The sequence below is a fragment of the Pyxicephalus adspersus genome, chromosome W (genome assembly GCF_032062135.1).
Source record: "Pyxicephalus adspersus chromosome W, UCB_Pads_2.0, whole genome shotgun sequence".
NCBI lineage: Eukaryota > Metazoa > Chordata > Amphibia > Anura > Pyxicephalidae > Pyxicephalus > Pyxicephalus adspersus.
In genome coordinates this window covers 11,307,197-11,325,331 of record NC_092870.1, presented here as the reverse complement: position 1 = coordinate 11,325,331, position 18,135 = coordinate 11,307,197, and the positions used below count along the sequence as shown (strand labels likewise).

At 39.4% G+C, this 18,135-nt stretch overlaps 1 protein-coding gene across 5 annotated transcripts in view; it reads left to right on the top strand.

Moving 5' to 3' along the window:
* Positions 1 to 1,419: 1,419 nt before the first annotated feature.
* LOC140342797 (protein FAM50A-B-like) overlaps positions 1,420 to 18,135 on the top strand; it is a 36,827-nt gene continuing 20,111 nt past the window's right edge. For 4 of the 5 annotated variants that reach the window (XR_011923155.1, XR_011923154.1, XM_072429145.1 and 1 more), the window contains exons 1-9: positions 1,420 to 1,618; positions 3,249 to 3,333; positions 3,805 to 3,904; positions 3,993 to 4,105; positions 4,265 to 4,347; positions 6,653 to 6,719; positions 6,811 to 6,872; positions 15,258 to 15,334; positions 15,756 to 15,810. Coding sequence is in view for 3 of the 5 variants with exons in the window: in XM_072429145.1 (XP_072285246.1) it covers positions 1,508 to 1,618; positions 3,249 to 3,333; positions 3,805 to 3,904; positions 3,993 to 4,105; positions 4,265 to 4,347; positions 6,653 to 6,719; positions 6,811 to 6,872; positions 15,258 to 15,334; positions 15,756 to 15,810 (753 nt within the window). In the remaining 2 variants the exon portion in view is untranslated. The remainder of the gene's footprint in view (positions 1,619 to 3,248; positions 3,334 to 3,804; positions 3,905 to 3,992; positions 4,106 to 4,264; positions 4,348 to 6,652; positions 6,720 to 6,810; positions 6,873 to 15,257; positions 15,335 to 15,755; positions 15,811 to 18,135) is intronic. The other variant, XM_072429144.1, reaches the window with a different exon arrangement.

The following is an 18,135-nucleotide window of genomic DNA, read 5'->3' as shown; positions in this document are numbered from 1 at the left end:
TTGTGAATATTTGTAACAGATCTTCGTCCCGAGTTGCTCAGTGCAGTAAATCTCGGTGTACACTGTGTGTAGTATTTTCCAGTCCTGTGAGCAACAATATAAGCATGGGCAGGCTGAGAAGGGTTATCACATGACAATGTTAGATGATCTGTTAACCCTTGCCCCCACATGATTAGAAGGAAGCATGAAGTGTTCCTCTGGACAACCTCAGTTATTATTCTGCCCTCTAAGTACGAGCTGTCCCACCTGATACAATTTCAGTGATTAACCCCCCTAGCGTTCTAATTCTGTCAGCTTTTTGATGCAAAATGTGATCCTATTTTTTTTTTTTTGCATAGAAATTTTTGTTTATATTGTGGGCCTGTAATTCTTAGGATTAACTCCCTGGTATAATAAATATATTTATTTATTAAAATATAATACATAATTATAAATCATTTTTATAAAAACAAAAATAATGAAATAATAAATAATAGACCACAACAATGTAATTTATCAAAAAAAACGATTTTATCAAACATTTCTCAGATTTTAGAAAAAAAAATATTTATATTTTTAGTAAACATCCCGGGTGTGGTAGATTTTTAAGCAGGGTGCTGCACAAAGTCCAACATCACGGTCAGGACAGTAGAACCTAAATTCCTTGCGTTTCTTCCTTCCTCTGTCATCAGTCTTTGAGCAGCAAACCACGCACATCCTTGTAGGTGCCGTCTTCTTCTGGGTTGGTGGGATGTATTCAGTGAAGTGACGACCGGTCAGGCGTTCTGGGTTGACAATGGTGGAAGCCCCCCCCCCCCCCCATGTGCTCTCCTGCATGCCCAGATGCCACTCCTAATGCTCTTTCCTGCAATGCCCCACATCTTACCCCCATCTTATCCCCAAATGCTTTCTCCAGCACCACCCCAGATGCCACCCCTCATGTGCTCCCCTGCAACCTGCCTAGATCCTCCATTGTGCTCCCCTGAACCCTCATGGACTCTCTTGCACAGCCAGATGCTTTCCTGCAACTCAAGATCACATCCCACACCCACCAGGTGCCCTTCTGTACCCCCAGATTGCATCCTACACAAAAGTTGCTCTTCTGTACCCCTAAATAACATCCCACCCCACCATGTGCCCCCCTGTACCCATAGATCGCACGCCCACCACGAGCTCTGTTTTGTACTCCTAGATACTACCCGTGGCGGTCTGCACAATATTGTAGGAGTGAAAATAGATCTTTAACCTAAAGAATAGGTGCAAAAGAAGTAGTAATAAAAGTAAGAATAACCTGCAATACTCCGTTCACTAACAGGCAGTCCGGGTTGGAGAGATCAGTCGTGAAATACTTTATAGCAATCAGAAACACGCAGCTGCAGACAGGAAAAATCCCCAGAATCCTCTGTACGTATTGCGTCACATAGTAAGCTCCGCCCCTTCCATAACATTTCCTCACCTTCCTCCGCTCGCTTCTTTAAACAACACCATTCTAGTGTTTACCGTTCTAGCATCTATCGTACGAGCAGACATGGCGCAGTATAAGGGGGCGGCCAGCGAGGCTGGGAGAGCTATGCAGCTGATGAAGAAGCGAGAGAAACAACGGGAGCAGCTCGAGCAGATGAAGCAGAAAATTGCCGAGGTGACCAGTGATACCATGCAGTGCCACATTATATGCTTCTACATATTGCTGCATTTCGCCAGCTGGGCACTGCACAACCTGAGCAGCCAATCCCTGTACCCAATGACACAATCCAGCATTGCATTCCACATAGCATTTACACTTCTGTAAATAAAAGGTATTCCTAGGTTCGGGTTATGTACATAAGTGGACTTTGTGTATGTCATTCCTGATATACTCACTTTTTGATTGGCCATGTAGTCCCTGGTTGGTGGTGTTATGTAGCCCTGAACCTGCTGTGGTCAGTCACTCCACTGAGGGGTCCCTGGAAAGAGCCATAAGTAAACAAATCCAAAATTACCCTGTACTGGCAGCACTGTTGTGTCTCATTTATTTGCTTCCATTATGAAGCTAAATAGGGGCCACAAGGAGCAAACCTGGAGACAAATGTTAGCAGGGAGACCCAGGGATGAGTTATTCAGATCCCATCCAGTGTGCACAGTTACAGTGCAGGACAAGGGGACATGCTATAGACTTGGGGACAAATATGTAGGCCGTCTGGTATAAATTCTGTAGTTTGTTACATTTGGCTCTTTGACCGGAATTGCCTGATAATGTGGTTACACAGGAAGGAGCAGAGCAAGCTCAGGGGTGCATGATGCTGCCAACTGAGCTTCAAGTGTGTACATTTTAGGAAGGGGTATTGCATACAAATAGCTGATATATATAATTGGGCTTCAGAGAACAATATAGGAATACCTTTAATTTTAAAAGTAATCCAGTGGTCAGGTGCACTTGTGGTAATATGTGGACCCATATAAAGCTTCCTTATAGGGTTCCACAGTGTGCTTGACCCACCTGTGTGTTGCGCTGTACACTGCTGACGTACACAGGTGGAGCATATGAAGCAAAAGAATGCCTGGGTGACCAGAAGCATACAGCACTACAGTGTACTGCATGGACTGTGTGCTGCAGTGTATTGCACAGATGAAGCCATGCATATCAACTAACTGTGCACATTAACAATATATGATGCTTTGCTGCACCCCTTGTGCACTTTATTGTTGGAGTGTGCAAACATCCAACAGGTACTGCTGTAACCCATATCTGCACATCACACAGCTGAAGGGAAAGATTGCAATTTCTGTATGTTTCTATTTTCTGCTAACTCACACTAAACAAAGCTGGTGGGTTGTACACTGACTAATAACACATTTTGAAGGACTTCCTAGGTGCCTTATATTTATACAACTTTATTATGCAGACCTACTTTTCTGTTTATTGATGTGTGTCTTGGTGCAACGTCACAGCACTCTGTAAGAAATGTGGCACTGTAGCCTTGCTGAAAATATCTTGTGGGGTCAGCGTAACAGAGGTCTGTAAAAATAGGGTGCCATGGTACAGGGTAACAGTGATCCATCTATAAGAGGTGTCATGGTGCAAGGTAATGGTGATCCATATATAACTGGGTACCATGGTACAGGGTAACAAATATCTGTAGGAATGAGTGATGGTGATCTGTATATAATGGAGTGTTGTGGTACAGTGTAACAAAGATTTATAAATTTGACGTTGTGTACCTCTATGTAGGTTGCTGGGATGGGTACATCTGTTGAATTTCTTTTGGTTTAATACATATTTTCTGTTACAGGAGAATGTGGTTAAAGCAAACATTAACAAGAAATTCTCGGCACATTATGATGCTGTGGAGGCTGAGCTGAAATCCAGCACTGTGGGTGAGTCTGTTGTTCTTGTACTTTCTGTCAGACCTTGTGCCTGTCCTTAAGTGTTGTATCACTGAGATACACCAAGGGGAGCCATTTGTCAGCTGAGCTAGCATTTTAGAGACCACAGCATATTGGCCTCTGTACTGCCACATGATGCTGCTAGCTTCCACTGAATTGATAGGTTGGATTTTGCTACAAGCCATAATGTGGTCACTTCCCCTGGTCATTGGTAACGGTTGTCCTGGTAAATGGAGGGTGATGTTTAAATATGGGGTGGATGAATACAAGCAATTATTATTATTTTTACCACCTTTTCCTAATCCTGTAATGGTGTTTTTATTTTTTGCTGATTCAGATATCCTCTGTTACAACATGCTAAGAAATGACCAGTGCTGTTTAGAAAATTGTAACAGGATTCCATTACATAATTGTTTTGTATACAAATCCTAGTAAGTGGTGTACTTTGTAACTCTCCCCTAGGTCTGGTGACCCTCAATGACATGAAGGCCAAGCAGGAAGCTCTGGTGAAAGAGAGGGAGAAGCAGTTGGCTAAGAAGGAGCAGTTTAAAGACCTGCAGCTGTGAGTAGAGTATGGACTTAGCAGTGATTGTGTTCTACTGACTCCTAGCTCCAGAGTTTAATCCTGACTCTCTGTCCTATCCACACAGAAAGTTGGAAAAGCAGAGGGAGAAAGAGCGGAAGAAAGAGGAGAAGAGGAAGATCGCCAGCTTGTCCTTTACTATGGATGACGAGGAAGAGGAGCAAGAAATCGATAAGGAAGGTGAGATCTGGTTGTACCCATCATACATTTCTGCTCTGGTAATATATTCGGTAAAAAAAACATTGTTTGGTCGGGATGTTCATTAGTTTGGATGAATTTGGCCGGTTGTCTCTTGTTGTATTTCTGGTTGTCTTAACCTGCTTTCATCCTTTGTGGTAGAGCTACAAAAGAAGAAGAAGAAGAAGAAATTAGGGAAGAATCCAGATGTAGACACTAGTTTCCTGCCAGACAGAGACCGTGAGGTATGGTGGCTTCTAGTTTTAACGTCCGAGAAAATGGCCAATTTTCACATTCTCATCTTCAAAGAAATATTTCCTGCATATAAATATTTGTACTCCGTATTATTCAGGTTGCATTCATGATTTTTCAGACTCTTACCACTAAAATTAACGTTTAAGTTGAGTCTGGTGGGTTCAGCCAGCTTTCAGTATTTTAAATTTGGTTACCATTGTAAGCTCTCGCCATCATCATTTCTTGTGTTTACCTAGCCCCAGAGAAACTATAATCCGGCTGGATGGGTGTAGTTAGGAACTCCAAATCTCGTCACCTTGTGAGTGATTCAACTCATCCATCAATTAAGCAGTGTTCTCCCCAGAAATTTTTTTAGCTAGGTGGGGGGGAAGCTATAACCAGGTGGTCAAAAAGTGGGTGTGGCAAGACAAAACAATTTTTGTTCCTCTAGTTGTTTATGCTATAGGTACCCAGTGTCAAAAAGTTCAGCGTCTTCCCATCTTAAAGGAACACAAACTTCTTATAGCTGGAGCTTTTATTGACATGTTTGAGAACAATCAAATGTGGCTATTGCTCAAAAATTTTTACCTTGTGCATGGGTTTATAACTGCAAAATGATTAGCATAATTAAAAAGAAGCAACCCAGGATGGGAGTTTCTACCTTCAAACCAACCAACCATTAAAATGAATAAATTTAGCACAGTATAGAAACAGTTAACTTTTTTTAGCACCTTATTTCCACGAATAATGCTTATGTAGGGATTTTGTCTAGTGTCAAAAAAACAATTGCCATTATCATTAACTATAAGAAGATTTACAAAGTTTGTAAGTCTGGTAGAACAATGGGCTGTTGGTCACAAACTTGATGTATGTTGAGAGGTCACAGAGATCCAGAGTCCAGAAGTCACATACTTTGAGACAATGTGGAAAAACATAGGATGTAGGTGATAGTCATTTGTTGGTATGAGGCAAAAGCCTTGTATATAGTATATTTTATGATTCCTTCTTATATAAATCATAAAGTCCATATCACCAGTAACCCCAATTATTGTGTCAGTGTTATATCTTCCCCCCATACTTTGTTTAAACTTTCTAATACGTGTGGCCTTAGTATGTCGCATTTTTCCATATTTTTTGTATTATGCCGTGTATTGTAACCCAACTTGCTAGTGTTTTATGTTTTGTTAAGAGGTGTAATCCCATGTAATAGTCTAAAGCTACGTACACACGTCAGATTTTTATCGCCCGATAATCGGCATCGGCCAATTATCGGGCGAAAATCTGCCGTGTGTACAGTTGGTGTCGTCCATCGTCCTGACGACCGACCAGCCGGATCCACGGACGATGGACGACAGCCGATCCTAATGAAAGTGAAGGGGAGAGCGCACAGCAGGGTGCCGCTCCGTCGCTCTCCCCCTCCCCTCTCCATAGAGCATGAAGAAGCACCGTTCATGCATCGTGCACTCCCTTGTCGTTGGAAAGGATCGTGAAAGATCCTTTCCAACGACAAAAATTGGCAGTGTGTACGCAGCTTAATGCACTCTAACAACTTAGGCTTAGTTCACATTAGCGGTAAAAAAAAAAAAACTGTGCCATTTACTTTTACTTTTTAAAAAAAAAAAAAAAAAAAGCTGCTTGTGAAATTTAATTAGCGAAAGTTTCAGGGTACCCTCTTAGCTACTAGTAACCAAAATTTCAACCCCATCCTGGCCATAAAGGATTTCAAAATTAAAAAAGATTGAACATTGGGGTTGCTGTTTCAAAAGCAGGTGTGCCTAGGTGCTCAAAAATTGAAAATACAAATTGGGGACCCCTGAAACCACTTACATAGCAAGGAATCCGGGGGTGGGTCCCCTCACACTCAACACCCAACATTCTCCTTTTATCTCCGGTTTTAGTGACATGCAATCCAATTCAATAGATATTTCCCAAGGTCCTATACATTTACATCTCATGATCCTGTGCAATAACTCCCTTCTAAGCAACTACTACAAAGGGGAATGGTATGAAACTAATGTTTTCGTATTCTTAAAATCAGATGCTGTTCAGCACATAAAAATACTGCCACTCATAGAGATTTACCTGGCAAGTCAGCTGCACTTAACAAATACCAGTGAAAATTAGAAAACACAAGCTGCCTCTGAATGGCTGATGGCCTAAATAATTTTTAAAGTTTATATTCATGTAATAAAGAGTTGTTTGTCTTTGTATAGCTTGTGTATGTGCAATCCATGTTTACAAGGAAACTGTCATAAAATAAAAACTTGCTTTCTTTCTATTCTACTGTGTGCGATTAGTGTCATTTTTCCTTCTCAGGAGGAAGAAAACCGCCTTCGGGAAGAGCTGAGACAAGAGTGGGAGCAGAAGCAGGAGATGATCAAAAGTAAGAGGAAAAAGGTTGGCTTGGTAGATTAAAGTGACTATCTATTCTGAGAGGCATTGTAGTTTACAGAGTTTTTTTATTTTCTTTTTAGGTGAAGAAATAGAAATTACCTTCAGTTACTGGGATGGGTCAGGACACCGCAGAACAGTAAAGGTAAAGTAACTATCACCATTGATCTCATTTAATGGAAGTGTTTGTTTAGTAACATCAAGGTTGGATAGTGGCTACTTTCAGCATAAAAAAAGCTGTTCTATATTAAAGGAAATGCAATGTAACAAGTTAGGCTTAGTTTACTTTAGCAGTAAAAAAAAAAAAAAAAAAAATGCCATTTACTGCTTCTGAGTGACTACTGGCAAGTGCTGGGCACCTGGGATTGGTGATGGGCGTCAAGGGCTGGACTTTTTCAGGTCTAGCAGTTTTTCAAGCAGCAGTGGTTCCTGGCATGAGGAAAGCAGTAAATGCAACCCTACTGCCAGTGTGAATTCAGTCTTAGGCTTAGTCTACATGGACTGTTTCCCCAGCGTTTAACCTGAGGTTTTTTAAAGCCCATGTTTGAAGTCCCCATACATTCCAATGGGCTAATCTACACCAGGACGTTTCCTTCAGGCACGTTTATGAGCTTTATCTTAAACTTTGCTTGCAACGTTTAAAAAATGTAAACGCTGGATAAACGCAGGAAACCGCTTCCATTGAACTCAATAGAGGCTTTTTCAAGTGTTTTTAAGCTTTTATGAAAGCTTCCATTGAAAACAATGGGGGATTTTATAAACGTTTTTAATCAGGACTTTGGACTCTGGAAGCCCCCTTTAATAAGAAGACTCTCAGATCTCCACCACCCCACCCCGGGCAATGAGTACAGGGGTACATAAATCTCCTTACTCATTCCCTGAAAGGGTTAAAATATAAGTAAAAATAGGACAAGGATTTAATGTTAAATTATTTTATTAAATGTGTGTGTTTGTGTAACTAAACTTTTTTAGACATATCCATTTCTCCATAAAAAAAAAAAAAAAAAAAAAAAGGGAAAGGCACGCTTTTATATAATAAAATCTGGTGAAGAGCATCATTTATGTAAACGTCGTAGCATATAAGGGCAGGACAGCCAACCTCCCCTCTCATTACTGCCCAGCACATTAGCGAATGGGGAGCAGATAGCCAGTGTCCCATCCTTATCACTGCCCATATTCTATATTTAAAAAGAAAAAAAAACTGTCTGTAAAGTTTATCCACCTGTGTGTACATGGTGTTATAGCTGTGTGTGTGTGTAAAGGCTGCTTGTCATATTCTGCAGCCTAGCAAGTCACTTGTTCAGACCTTCATATCTCCTAAACCATTGGTCATAATGACTTGAACGACCCTCACAGCTGCTAATAACCAATTTATTTAACCACCTGGGTGTTTCACTGATGTCTAGATTTCTGTACCAAAAGCGGTACACTGTTTTTCATGAATTTTTTTTTGTGGTAAATTTTAAAACAGAGTCCAACGTCACATACCTATAGACAAAACCACATAAATATATTTTGTATTATTTTGTATTGGATACAGGACTTTGTATTGAATCCAATACAAAATATTTGAATTTTTTTCAACGACCACTATGACCCCCGTCGATGGACGTATGCACTGACATCATCAGCAATCGCAGAGGGACGCATACATGAACGCCGGGTGTTCTAATTCTTTCCATACTTCCATGCAAAAAGGAAAAAAAAAATTTTTTTTTGCATGGAAATGTATTTTACATTGTAGGCTATAATTCTTAGGCATAATTTGCCGAAATATGTTACACATAATTGTCCATTCTTCTAGTTTGAACCACAATTTCTCTACAACGGAGAGGTGCAGGTAAACAAAAATATAGGTGCAAGTGGGGGAAACTTGTGCCTAAACCCCCCTGCGCCCCCAATTTTTCATCACCATGGCATCATTACAACATAAAAATCTCTGCCCATTAAAATGCACCTCCCTTTTACACATAACTGTACCCTTCAGTACCTGAACCCCATAATTGTTTTAGTGGGCACAGTTCTAAAAATACCGTAGTGATGAAATTTTAGTGGCTGTTAGCCACAGATATTCACCACTAGCACCTACATTTTCAGTTTCTTATAACTCTCGATTCCAGTGAAATTGGGGTTCAAGTGTTAGAACAGGGCAGTGTGTGTGTGTTTTTTTGTTTTACCATATTTATTGATTTTTACACAATTTTAAACAGACATAGATAACAGGGGATAGGACAATCCCTTCCCCAAACATAGACACATAAGCAAACCAGTAACATCTCATAAACAGAGTATAGACATTTCTTTTAAACTCAAAAGACCATATCATTCAATATACAGTTCTCCATTCAATCCTTCAAATACATATCAAAAATTCAGATTCTTCCCAGACAGATTCCTTCCCCCCTGGAATATTTTACCAGGTAATAAATTCCAGCCTCAGTTGAGCTCGATGTCCTGGGCCACTGAGTCAGTTGACACATTTAGATCCTTCAGCATATCCAAACACCTGTGCGATTCTTGGAACATAATCCAAGGTGCCCATATCTCCAAAAATTGCTTGTTCCTTTTGTAAAGATCCGAGGTTAAATCCTCCATCAGTTTTATCTCATTTACCCTGAGTAGCCACATTCCCAACAAAGGTGCTACCTGTTGCTTCCATAGATTAGGGATGCATGCCTTTGCAGCGTTAACCAAAAATTTTACCATTGATTTATCATAGGCCTTCTGTGGCCAATCATTAACATGAAGGAGGAAAAACCCAGAATCATCGGGAATGGGTCTTGCCACCAACGTGTAAGAATTGTATGCCCCTTTTCCGGAGAGCCGTTCTAGAAACTTTGTGACGAGACGCAGTATTTGTTCTTTCTGGTCCTGTGAGAATTAAGTCCCCAGCTCCCACTAGGGTAGGATAGGGTGTGTTAGGAACTCAGTTCGCCAACACACATTCATTCGAACATGGTTAGCGGTCTACCATAGCCCCCCTCAGCCTGCAGTGTTTTAAGAAAGTGTGACAGCTGGGCGGCCTTCCAGAAATCTAGCTCGAATGGAAGAGAGGGGTTCTGTAAATCAACCCCCCCTCCCCCCTGCATCCCTGGTTCAAAACCTGGGTTATCCAACACCAGTGTTATGGGGCTGAGGTGGGGGGACACATTTCAAAAAATTTCCTACATATGTGGATGGTAGCAAACGGAGTTGGGTGACAATTATCAAAATATTTACTAGGAGATCTAATCCAAGGCAATGTGTGGGCAGGGATCTTGCTGAAATTTTGCTCCCTCCACATGCAGCCAGAGCTTGGAGTTCTGACTGGACCCCTAATTCACTGCTCTTACCAAATGAGCTGCGGCATAGTACAGAGAGATTTGGAACCCTTCATTTTTATGCATAAATAATAAACGTCTATTAAGTCAGGGACTTCTATTGCCCTAGATAAATTTGAAAATTTTACTATGTAATCGTTTAAAGCTCTGGGGTAGGGCTATAGGTAGTGCCTGGAACAAGTATAACAATCGCAGGAGAAGATTCATCTTTACCACTTGCACCCTGCCAAACCAGGAGAACGACTGGGTAACCCACTGTTCCAATTCTCCAGCCATAGTCTGGAGAAATGGTAGAAAACTAAGTTGGAAAATCAATTGTAGGTTGGTCGGAATTTGAACCCCTAGATTTTGAATTGCCCGGTCTTCCCATTTAAAGGGGAAAGATTCTGCTAATTGGTGTTTGATGAGTGGACTAAGAGACATCCAGGGCAGCACACTTCAATTGATTAATTTTAAAATTGGACAGCCCACCATATACCTGTAGTTCCTGCATCAGGTTTGGCAGGGAGATTACTGGGCTAGATATCATAAAAATGGGGTTTTAACTCATCATTATCATTAATCAATAATTATTTATTATTGTAAACACATTTCTATACATATTTATTTAATCAGGTATATGCGAGTATATATCCAATTTAGTTGATATAGCACTAGACTGGGATAAAACTAGACAACAAATTCTGTCTATATTGTAATAATTAACCTTAAAAGTGCACAAATAATCCCGACGCGTTTCGCCTCAAGGGGCTTCTTCAGGGAGGTGTGCTTTTTTTAGGGAGAATTCAGTCTGTATTCAAGTACAAGGTACAGAAATATCAAATATGTTTTAACAAAAAGGTAATAGAAAACAGTATCAATAGCATACAGAACACAAGAATGATCAGCAATGGTGATAGTTTGGTTGTGGTGTATGTAGATGGTGTAATACATGACTAAAGCGTCATTGGGGTCTCTATAAGGGGCGTTCGAGGGTCAGGTATCACTAAGAGGGTTAGATGAATTACAGGCCAAATAGTCCAAGATTGATGTGTTGGTGATATAGTATCATCTCAATATGTGTACATGGAAAATATAAGTAATGTATACAGTATGAAGAAACCTAGATTGCATTAGAAGATCTAAAACACCTGGGTAAGGCTACTTGCAACGTTTGAGACAGAAAAATGAAGAGGACAGGTCATCTTAATTTTCAGGGACGAAGTTATGAATCAAAGGTTTTAACTACATTCAAATTGGGAAAAAAGGGGGATATGTCATCTTTGGGTTAGGTATTTATGGAGATAGAAAGACTTGGTTTAGTATATGGAGATATATATAAACTTGTATACATACCCAGAGGATGCTGCAAAAAGGTATAAAATATTGCCAAGAAACCCGTGGATGTGGGTTGTACACTCGTGGACTATAGTGAAAGTTGCTTAATGCAAGTTGTATACAGCTCCTGTTAAGAAAGAGTGGGGTTGGTATATGAATGGTTAATGATTTGCAGCTTAAGGAGGAGAGAAAGCTTACATACAAATAAATCAGTGTTTATAAGGCAAAATGAATAGAAATATGCTGATGCTGTAGTTGGTAAGGAAAGCATGCCAGCAGGTGTAGAAAGGTTGGGAAGAGTTGCATCTAAACAGTGGTGTAGTGAGAGACACAGCCGTGTGTACTGAGAGTAGTCAAGGCACGCCAAGGACTGTGTGCTGAACAGCACCTGCTTGCTAAAGCAGAGCTTCTAGCGCGCAGACGTTGCCTGGGATGTGTCGGCGCCCCTAGGGGCGTGTGCACATTGCAAGCACGTCAGGAGGGGATTCCTCATGGTGTGTGGAGGCTCCACATCCATCATGAGAGATGCTGCATGCATTCCTCATGATTGGATGGGTGAACTGCCCATAGAGTAGGCGGGTCATACAAGGGAGCTTGGCTCAATTCACAGGAGCAAAATGCTGCTATGTTTGAGACCAAAAATCGTCACTAACCTGGTGGCATCCTCGCCCCCACCAACAGCAGGAGGGATCCAAAACCTGAAGAGGGAGGGTTTTTCTTATCTAAGCCCGGGGATTCAAATTAAGAAAGAGGGTGAGTGTTAGTATTATGCATAATTTGTTGCTAGTGCTAGTCGGATAAAATAAAATTATATTGAACAGTATGGTATTGAGTATGGCTAGTTTGTTAATGGTTACATGTGGAGATGGTTGCTAATAAGTCTGGATATGGATATGCAGGTAGTATGAATAAGAGTGGAATGTAGCAAGGGTTGCAATACAATATACCATGAGGATAATAATGGATAACAGTAGAATATGAGGATATTAATAGATAATACATCTTGGAACGTAAGGGTACATAAAGTTCATAGATTATGGATCTTGATGTCTATCAAATAAATGGGATTAACATATCCGACATATAGTCAAAAGAACAAAGTACATACTGAAGTGTGTAACATTGAAACAAAAGGTGTATGATAGTTATAGTTATCCAATAAGGTGAGTAGCATGTAAAGTAATGAGAAGATTTAACAAGAGTACTGAGTCAACAATGGAAATATGTATGTAACAAAAAAACAGGATGTATATCATACAGATATAATTATCCAATAAGGAAAATGGCATACATAGTAATAAACAGATTGAGAGTACAGAGTATACAGTAAAAACATATCTATAACATACAGTTACTATGATTTATAAATTCTCATGCAGAGTGTCTTACCACAAAATCATGGATATAGATAGTAAATAATCAAAGGTGCATAAATTACAGAGTATAATGTGTGATATAATAATGAAGTGTACTATGATTAATAACCTGAATTTACAAGAAAGGTTTGTAACTGATGGGGTCATTCAAACCAGGATATTTTGTGGCACAAAGTGTTTTAATCCACTGTTTCCAGTTGGAGGAGTTTGTTATCCAAATCGCCTCCTTTAGCATTTGGTGGTAAAAGTTCTAGTCCTGCAAAGTTTAATACATTAGTGTTGTATTTATGTTTGGTTCCTACATTATAACAGACAGGCGTAGTGATTCTTCCTATCATGATGGAATGGATATGTTCGTATATCAGGTTTCTGAAAGGGCGTTTAGTCTTACCAACATAGAAGGCTCCACAAACACAGGTAATTAAATAAATGACACTGGTTGTGGAGCAATCTATGTGGTGTAGTGGTCTGTGTATGGCCATCAGGTAAAACCATGGATAAATTTTCATGGATCCACTGGCATTGGTTGCAGCGGCCGCACTTGAAGGTGCCTTTTATGTTTCCTTGAGGGTTTTTGGTGGGTATGTGTTGGAAATGATTCAAAACTAGTCTGGTCTTTGAGGGATCGAGATGTGATTGATGGTTTTTCATGGATAACTTACTGATTTTTGGGTCTTTTTTAAAATGTGCCAGTGTTGGGCAAGAGTTTTATAAATGAAGTCATGATTTATATTGTATCTTGTAACGATGCGTGTGGTGGGGGTCTCCTTAGGTTTAAAAATAAGGTAATTTCTCTGATATCGAGAGGGCTCTCTAATAAGATTTTTAAAGGAAGTGTTTAGAGTATCCTCTTTGTGTTAATCTTTCCTGTAGTTGTTTTGCCTTGTGTTTAAAATTATTATCTGTCGTGCAGTTACGTTTTAGTCTAAGATACTGACTAAATAGGATGCTGGGGATTATGGAATTAGAGTGCGCACTTTTAGCGTGGAGCACCGTGTTCCCTGCCGTTTCTTTACGGAATAGAGTTGTAGTAATTTGGTAGTTGTCATTTAGCTTAAATTGAAGATCTAGGAAGGAAATTTGACTGCTACTAAATGCCATGGTGAATTGTAAAATGTATTGGTTGTTTTGGATAAATGTAAAAAAATTGTTGCAATAAATCTGTAGATCCTGTCCATAATAATAGGACATCATCGATATACTGTTTCCAAATTAGTATGTGTTTGATGTATATGTGATTGTTTGTTTGGTTTTGGGAGCAGATTATTCTCCCATTCTCCTAGAAAAAGATTTGCGTATGAAGGTGCACATTTCGTTCCTATTGCCACCCTCTGGGTTTGAAGGTATGTTATTGTCAAAAGTAAAAATATTTCTGTTAAGAATGTAGGTTTATAGTCTGATAATTAGGTTATTTTGATTAGGGGCTGTAGGATAAGATTGTTGGAGACAGTTACTGATGGTTTTGATGCCTAGGGTATGTGGGATGCTACTAAAAAAAACTGCCGTAATACCATCTGTGGTTGCTGCAAGGTGGAATGGGAAACCCCATCTATAAATGAATACTTGTCACCCTTAGGACCTCCGTCAATGGGCGCAGAGCCCTCCATAGTGCAAGGGTATGGTGGGATAAATCCTGCATGATCATATTTGGCACATCTTGGAACATAATTGCTTCCTGGGACCGAGTAGCTTTTAGAATGGCTTCCTTAGCAGGATAGGACTGTAATTTACATATGACATCTCACACTCTGTTAGGGTCTTGGAACTTCCGACCAGGTGCCCTGTGTACCCGCTCTTTTTCAATATTGTTATTTCGTGGGGCATCTAACAGCGTGTTAAAAAATTTGTGCAACCGTCTTATTGAAATCCGCAGCTTTCACCTACTCTGGCAGCCCGCAAATTCTCAGGTTATTACGTCTGTTGCGATTTTCTAGAAACTCGCGTCCATCTCAGAAGCGCTGCATGCACAGTCTTCTCAGGGCAGTGTGTTTTAATGGGTAGAGTTGTAGTGATGCCATGGTAATTAAATCTTAGGAGGAGTTAGCCAAAAGCTTCCCCCACTTTCACCTACATTTTCGGTTTAATACACCCCACCATTCTAGGGAAATTGGGATGTGCAGAAGAGATGCAGACAAGGTAGCATAGTATGATAGATTTGTGAAAGGTAGGTATAAATTTAGGGGCCCCACCCCAATGCTCCTTGTTATGTAAGCAACAATGTGCATTTTCAATTAGGGGTTCTTTAAATGCACTTGCTTTTGAAACGGCAATGTTTAATTTTTATAATTTTTTTAAACTTGTGATTCCCAAATCCTAAAATTTTTGAAAATTGGGTTGAGGAGAAATGAAGGTTTGTATACAGTGAGGTTGCAGAATATGACAAGACACACACACGCCTGCCAATGACATCATTCCACACACCTATTGGCGGATATATTTACAGACATTTTGCTTTGCTCCTCCCCCGTTCCAATAGGCTTTACCATTCACATAAATGTTATTTTTTTTTTTCTTCAGATGAAGAAGGGGAATACCATCCAACAGTTCCTGCAGAAAGCCCTGGAGATCCTGCGGAAAGACTTCAGTGAACTCAGGTGAGAAGAAATGTGCAGATTTATTTCTAGACTTGAGAATGAATTGACAACAAGATGCATGTTTTTACTTCTCCCTGGACAAAACTGCATTTATAAACATGCAATGACTAATTTTACCCTTGGTCATTATTCTCAGTGGAGAGATGTTGTGGGAGTAATTAAAGAGAAACTAAAAACTTCAAAGAACAAAATAAATGCTGGAACTCAAGGGTCTAGCATTATGTACAGGTGTGCACCAGTTATGTTCCTTCATTGTCACCACATGTCCACCTTACCTTGTGGAAAAAAAAAGGATAAAATATTTATTTTTTATTCCTGAAGTATGATAAAATACTTAAGAGATTTTTTTTTAAAGCAAACCCATCACCTAATAGAATGCTAATAATTTTGTAATGTGTAATATGCTGTGAAATTCCAACAGGTCAGCTGGAGTGGAGCAACTCATGTACATCAAGGAAGATCTCATCATCCCACATGTAAGTTTTCACTGAAAACAACATAGCAGGTATAATGTTTGTAATGTGAAGAAATTCATACCAAGATCAGATCAATGAACAGAAAATAAGTTGTGTGTACTGTAAAGGGAATGGTTGATCCAGAGCAATTTTTAAATGTAGATTTTTATTAAAGATTTTAACATATATAAGAATACAGCAATGCAATATCACAAAGAAACAAATAAAACCTATATTAACCACCTGGGCGGTTAGTCCGCGCCTGGTTTGGGGTAAGAAAACTTGCTACTATCGGCTAGGCGCGGGGTAGCTAAAAATGTAAACACGCGTTATATTGCAGTCCGATTGTCATACAACATTGTATGACAATCGGATTACAACTAAAAAAAAATACTTACCTTGTCCCCGCAGCTCCTCCAGAGACATCTGTCCTCTTCTGTCTTCATCCGGCGTGTGCAGTGACGATCTCCGGGGTTTCCCGGTGACGTCGGGGCGGGAAATTTAAATAACTGTGTATTGAACTCAATACAAAAAAGCTGTATTGCGTCCAATACAAAGAAATCTTTTTATATATATGCTACTATACAGTTACTTTTTTTTAAAGATTTTTTTTAGATTTAGATTTCTTTTAAAGTTTATTATCAAATTTATTAAATTTGACATATTTTGGTGAATTATAGCCTACAATCTAAAATAAATTTCCATGCAAAAATTTTTTTTTTTTTCTTTTTGCATGGAAGTATGGAAAGAATTAGAACACCCGGCGTTCGTGTATGCGTCCCTCTGTGATTGCTGATGATGTCAGTGCATACGTCCATAGACGGGGGTCGTAGCGGGAAATTCAAAAATTTTGTATTGGATTCAATACAAAGTCCTGTATCCAATACAAAATAATACAAAATATATTTATGTGGTTTTGTCTATAGGTATGTGACGTTGGACTGGTTTTAAAATTTACCACACTAGGGAGGTGTTTTAGAAAAATATATTACTTTACAGTATACTGAATTATTGCATTTTCAGTATTTATTTATCCATTCTTGTTTAAGCTGATTTGTGTTATTTTTTTTTTTTTTATTATTTTTTTTTTTACATGATTGTGTGTTTTAAACTTTATTAAATTCAGGATATCTACTAGACCCTTGTTCGGGCATATTTCTGTAAGTTACAGATCTACAACTTAAAAAAAAATTTAATGAAAAACAGTGTACCTACCGCTTTTGGTACAGAAATCCAGACATCAGTGAAACGCCCAGGTGGTTAAACAATAGGAGTGCAGGCATAAAATATAGAATGATGAAAAAAAAAAAAATCATGAAGTACATACAAATCCACAGGAACAAAGACAAGATTACAAATACACGTGTTTTCCTAAACCTTCGTATGCATTATATCAATACACAATCATTACTTGTCTAGCATCAATTTGAACAAATGAGCATTCTTAAATAAACATCTTTGCAAAATCAAAAAATGGGAAAAGAAAGAAAGGAAAAAGAAGAAAAGATGAGAATAGGTAGAATTAAAAGATCTCACTAGGGTAATAACTGTTCCAGCCCAACCGTATTTGACGTTCAAATGAGCAACACAGAAAAAATTACAGTTAATCCGTATTATAGAACACCGGTAGCAGTTGCTTGATTCCATGGGGCCCAAATTTCCTCAAATTTCTCCAGTTTGTTATTGAGCCTAGCAGATAGATGTTCCATTAGCCGAATATCCCCTACACGTGTCCTTAATTCCGCAACAGGGCGGAGTGGGTAATTTCCAATGCACCGAGATGAGGCATCTAGCCGCTGTGAGAATATGCACCAAAAGAGCCTTCCTCGGTTTAGAAAGTTCATTTATGGGGACATTCAGCAAATGGGTCACTGGATCTTAATGGTCACTATCTTAGAACAGTTCCAAAAAATATGAAACGGGGTGCCCACTTGAGAATCGCACCTCCAGCAACTACTACTGCAAGACGGATATATACAGTGAAGCCAGAATGGTCTCCCATTTAGTCATATAAGCATGCTTGACTAAAGGCATAAGCAGGTTCAGTAGTCAATATCTAGTAAATCTACGAGATGGACCTCCTGCACATACACATTCAAACAACGTGAGGGGGTGAAAAGACAAAATCTCTAGTGAGAGTTTGGGCGAAATTGCGGATTTCTAGGTAGCTGTATGTGACAAATGAAGGTAGTTTAAATTTGGATTGTGGATCCGCAAAGGGGCAATACCTTCCTGGTAACTGGATTAGAAATACTGTATGTCCAAAACAGAAATAAAAAGGAAGTTCGGTAAGGATTTGGGAGAGGCAAGACAGAACTTTACTACAAAGCCAAATTTGTAAGTAAA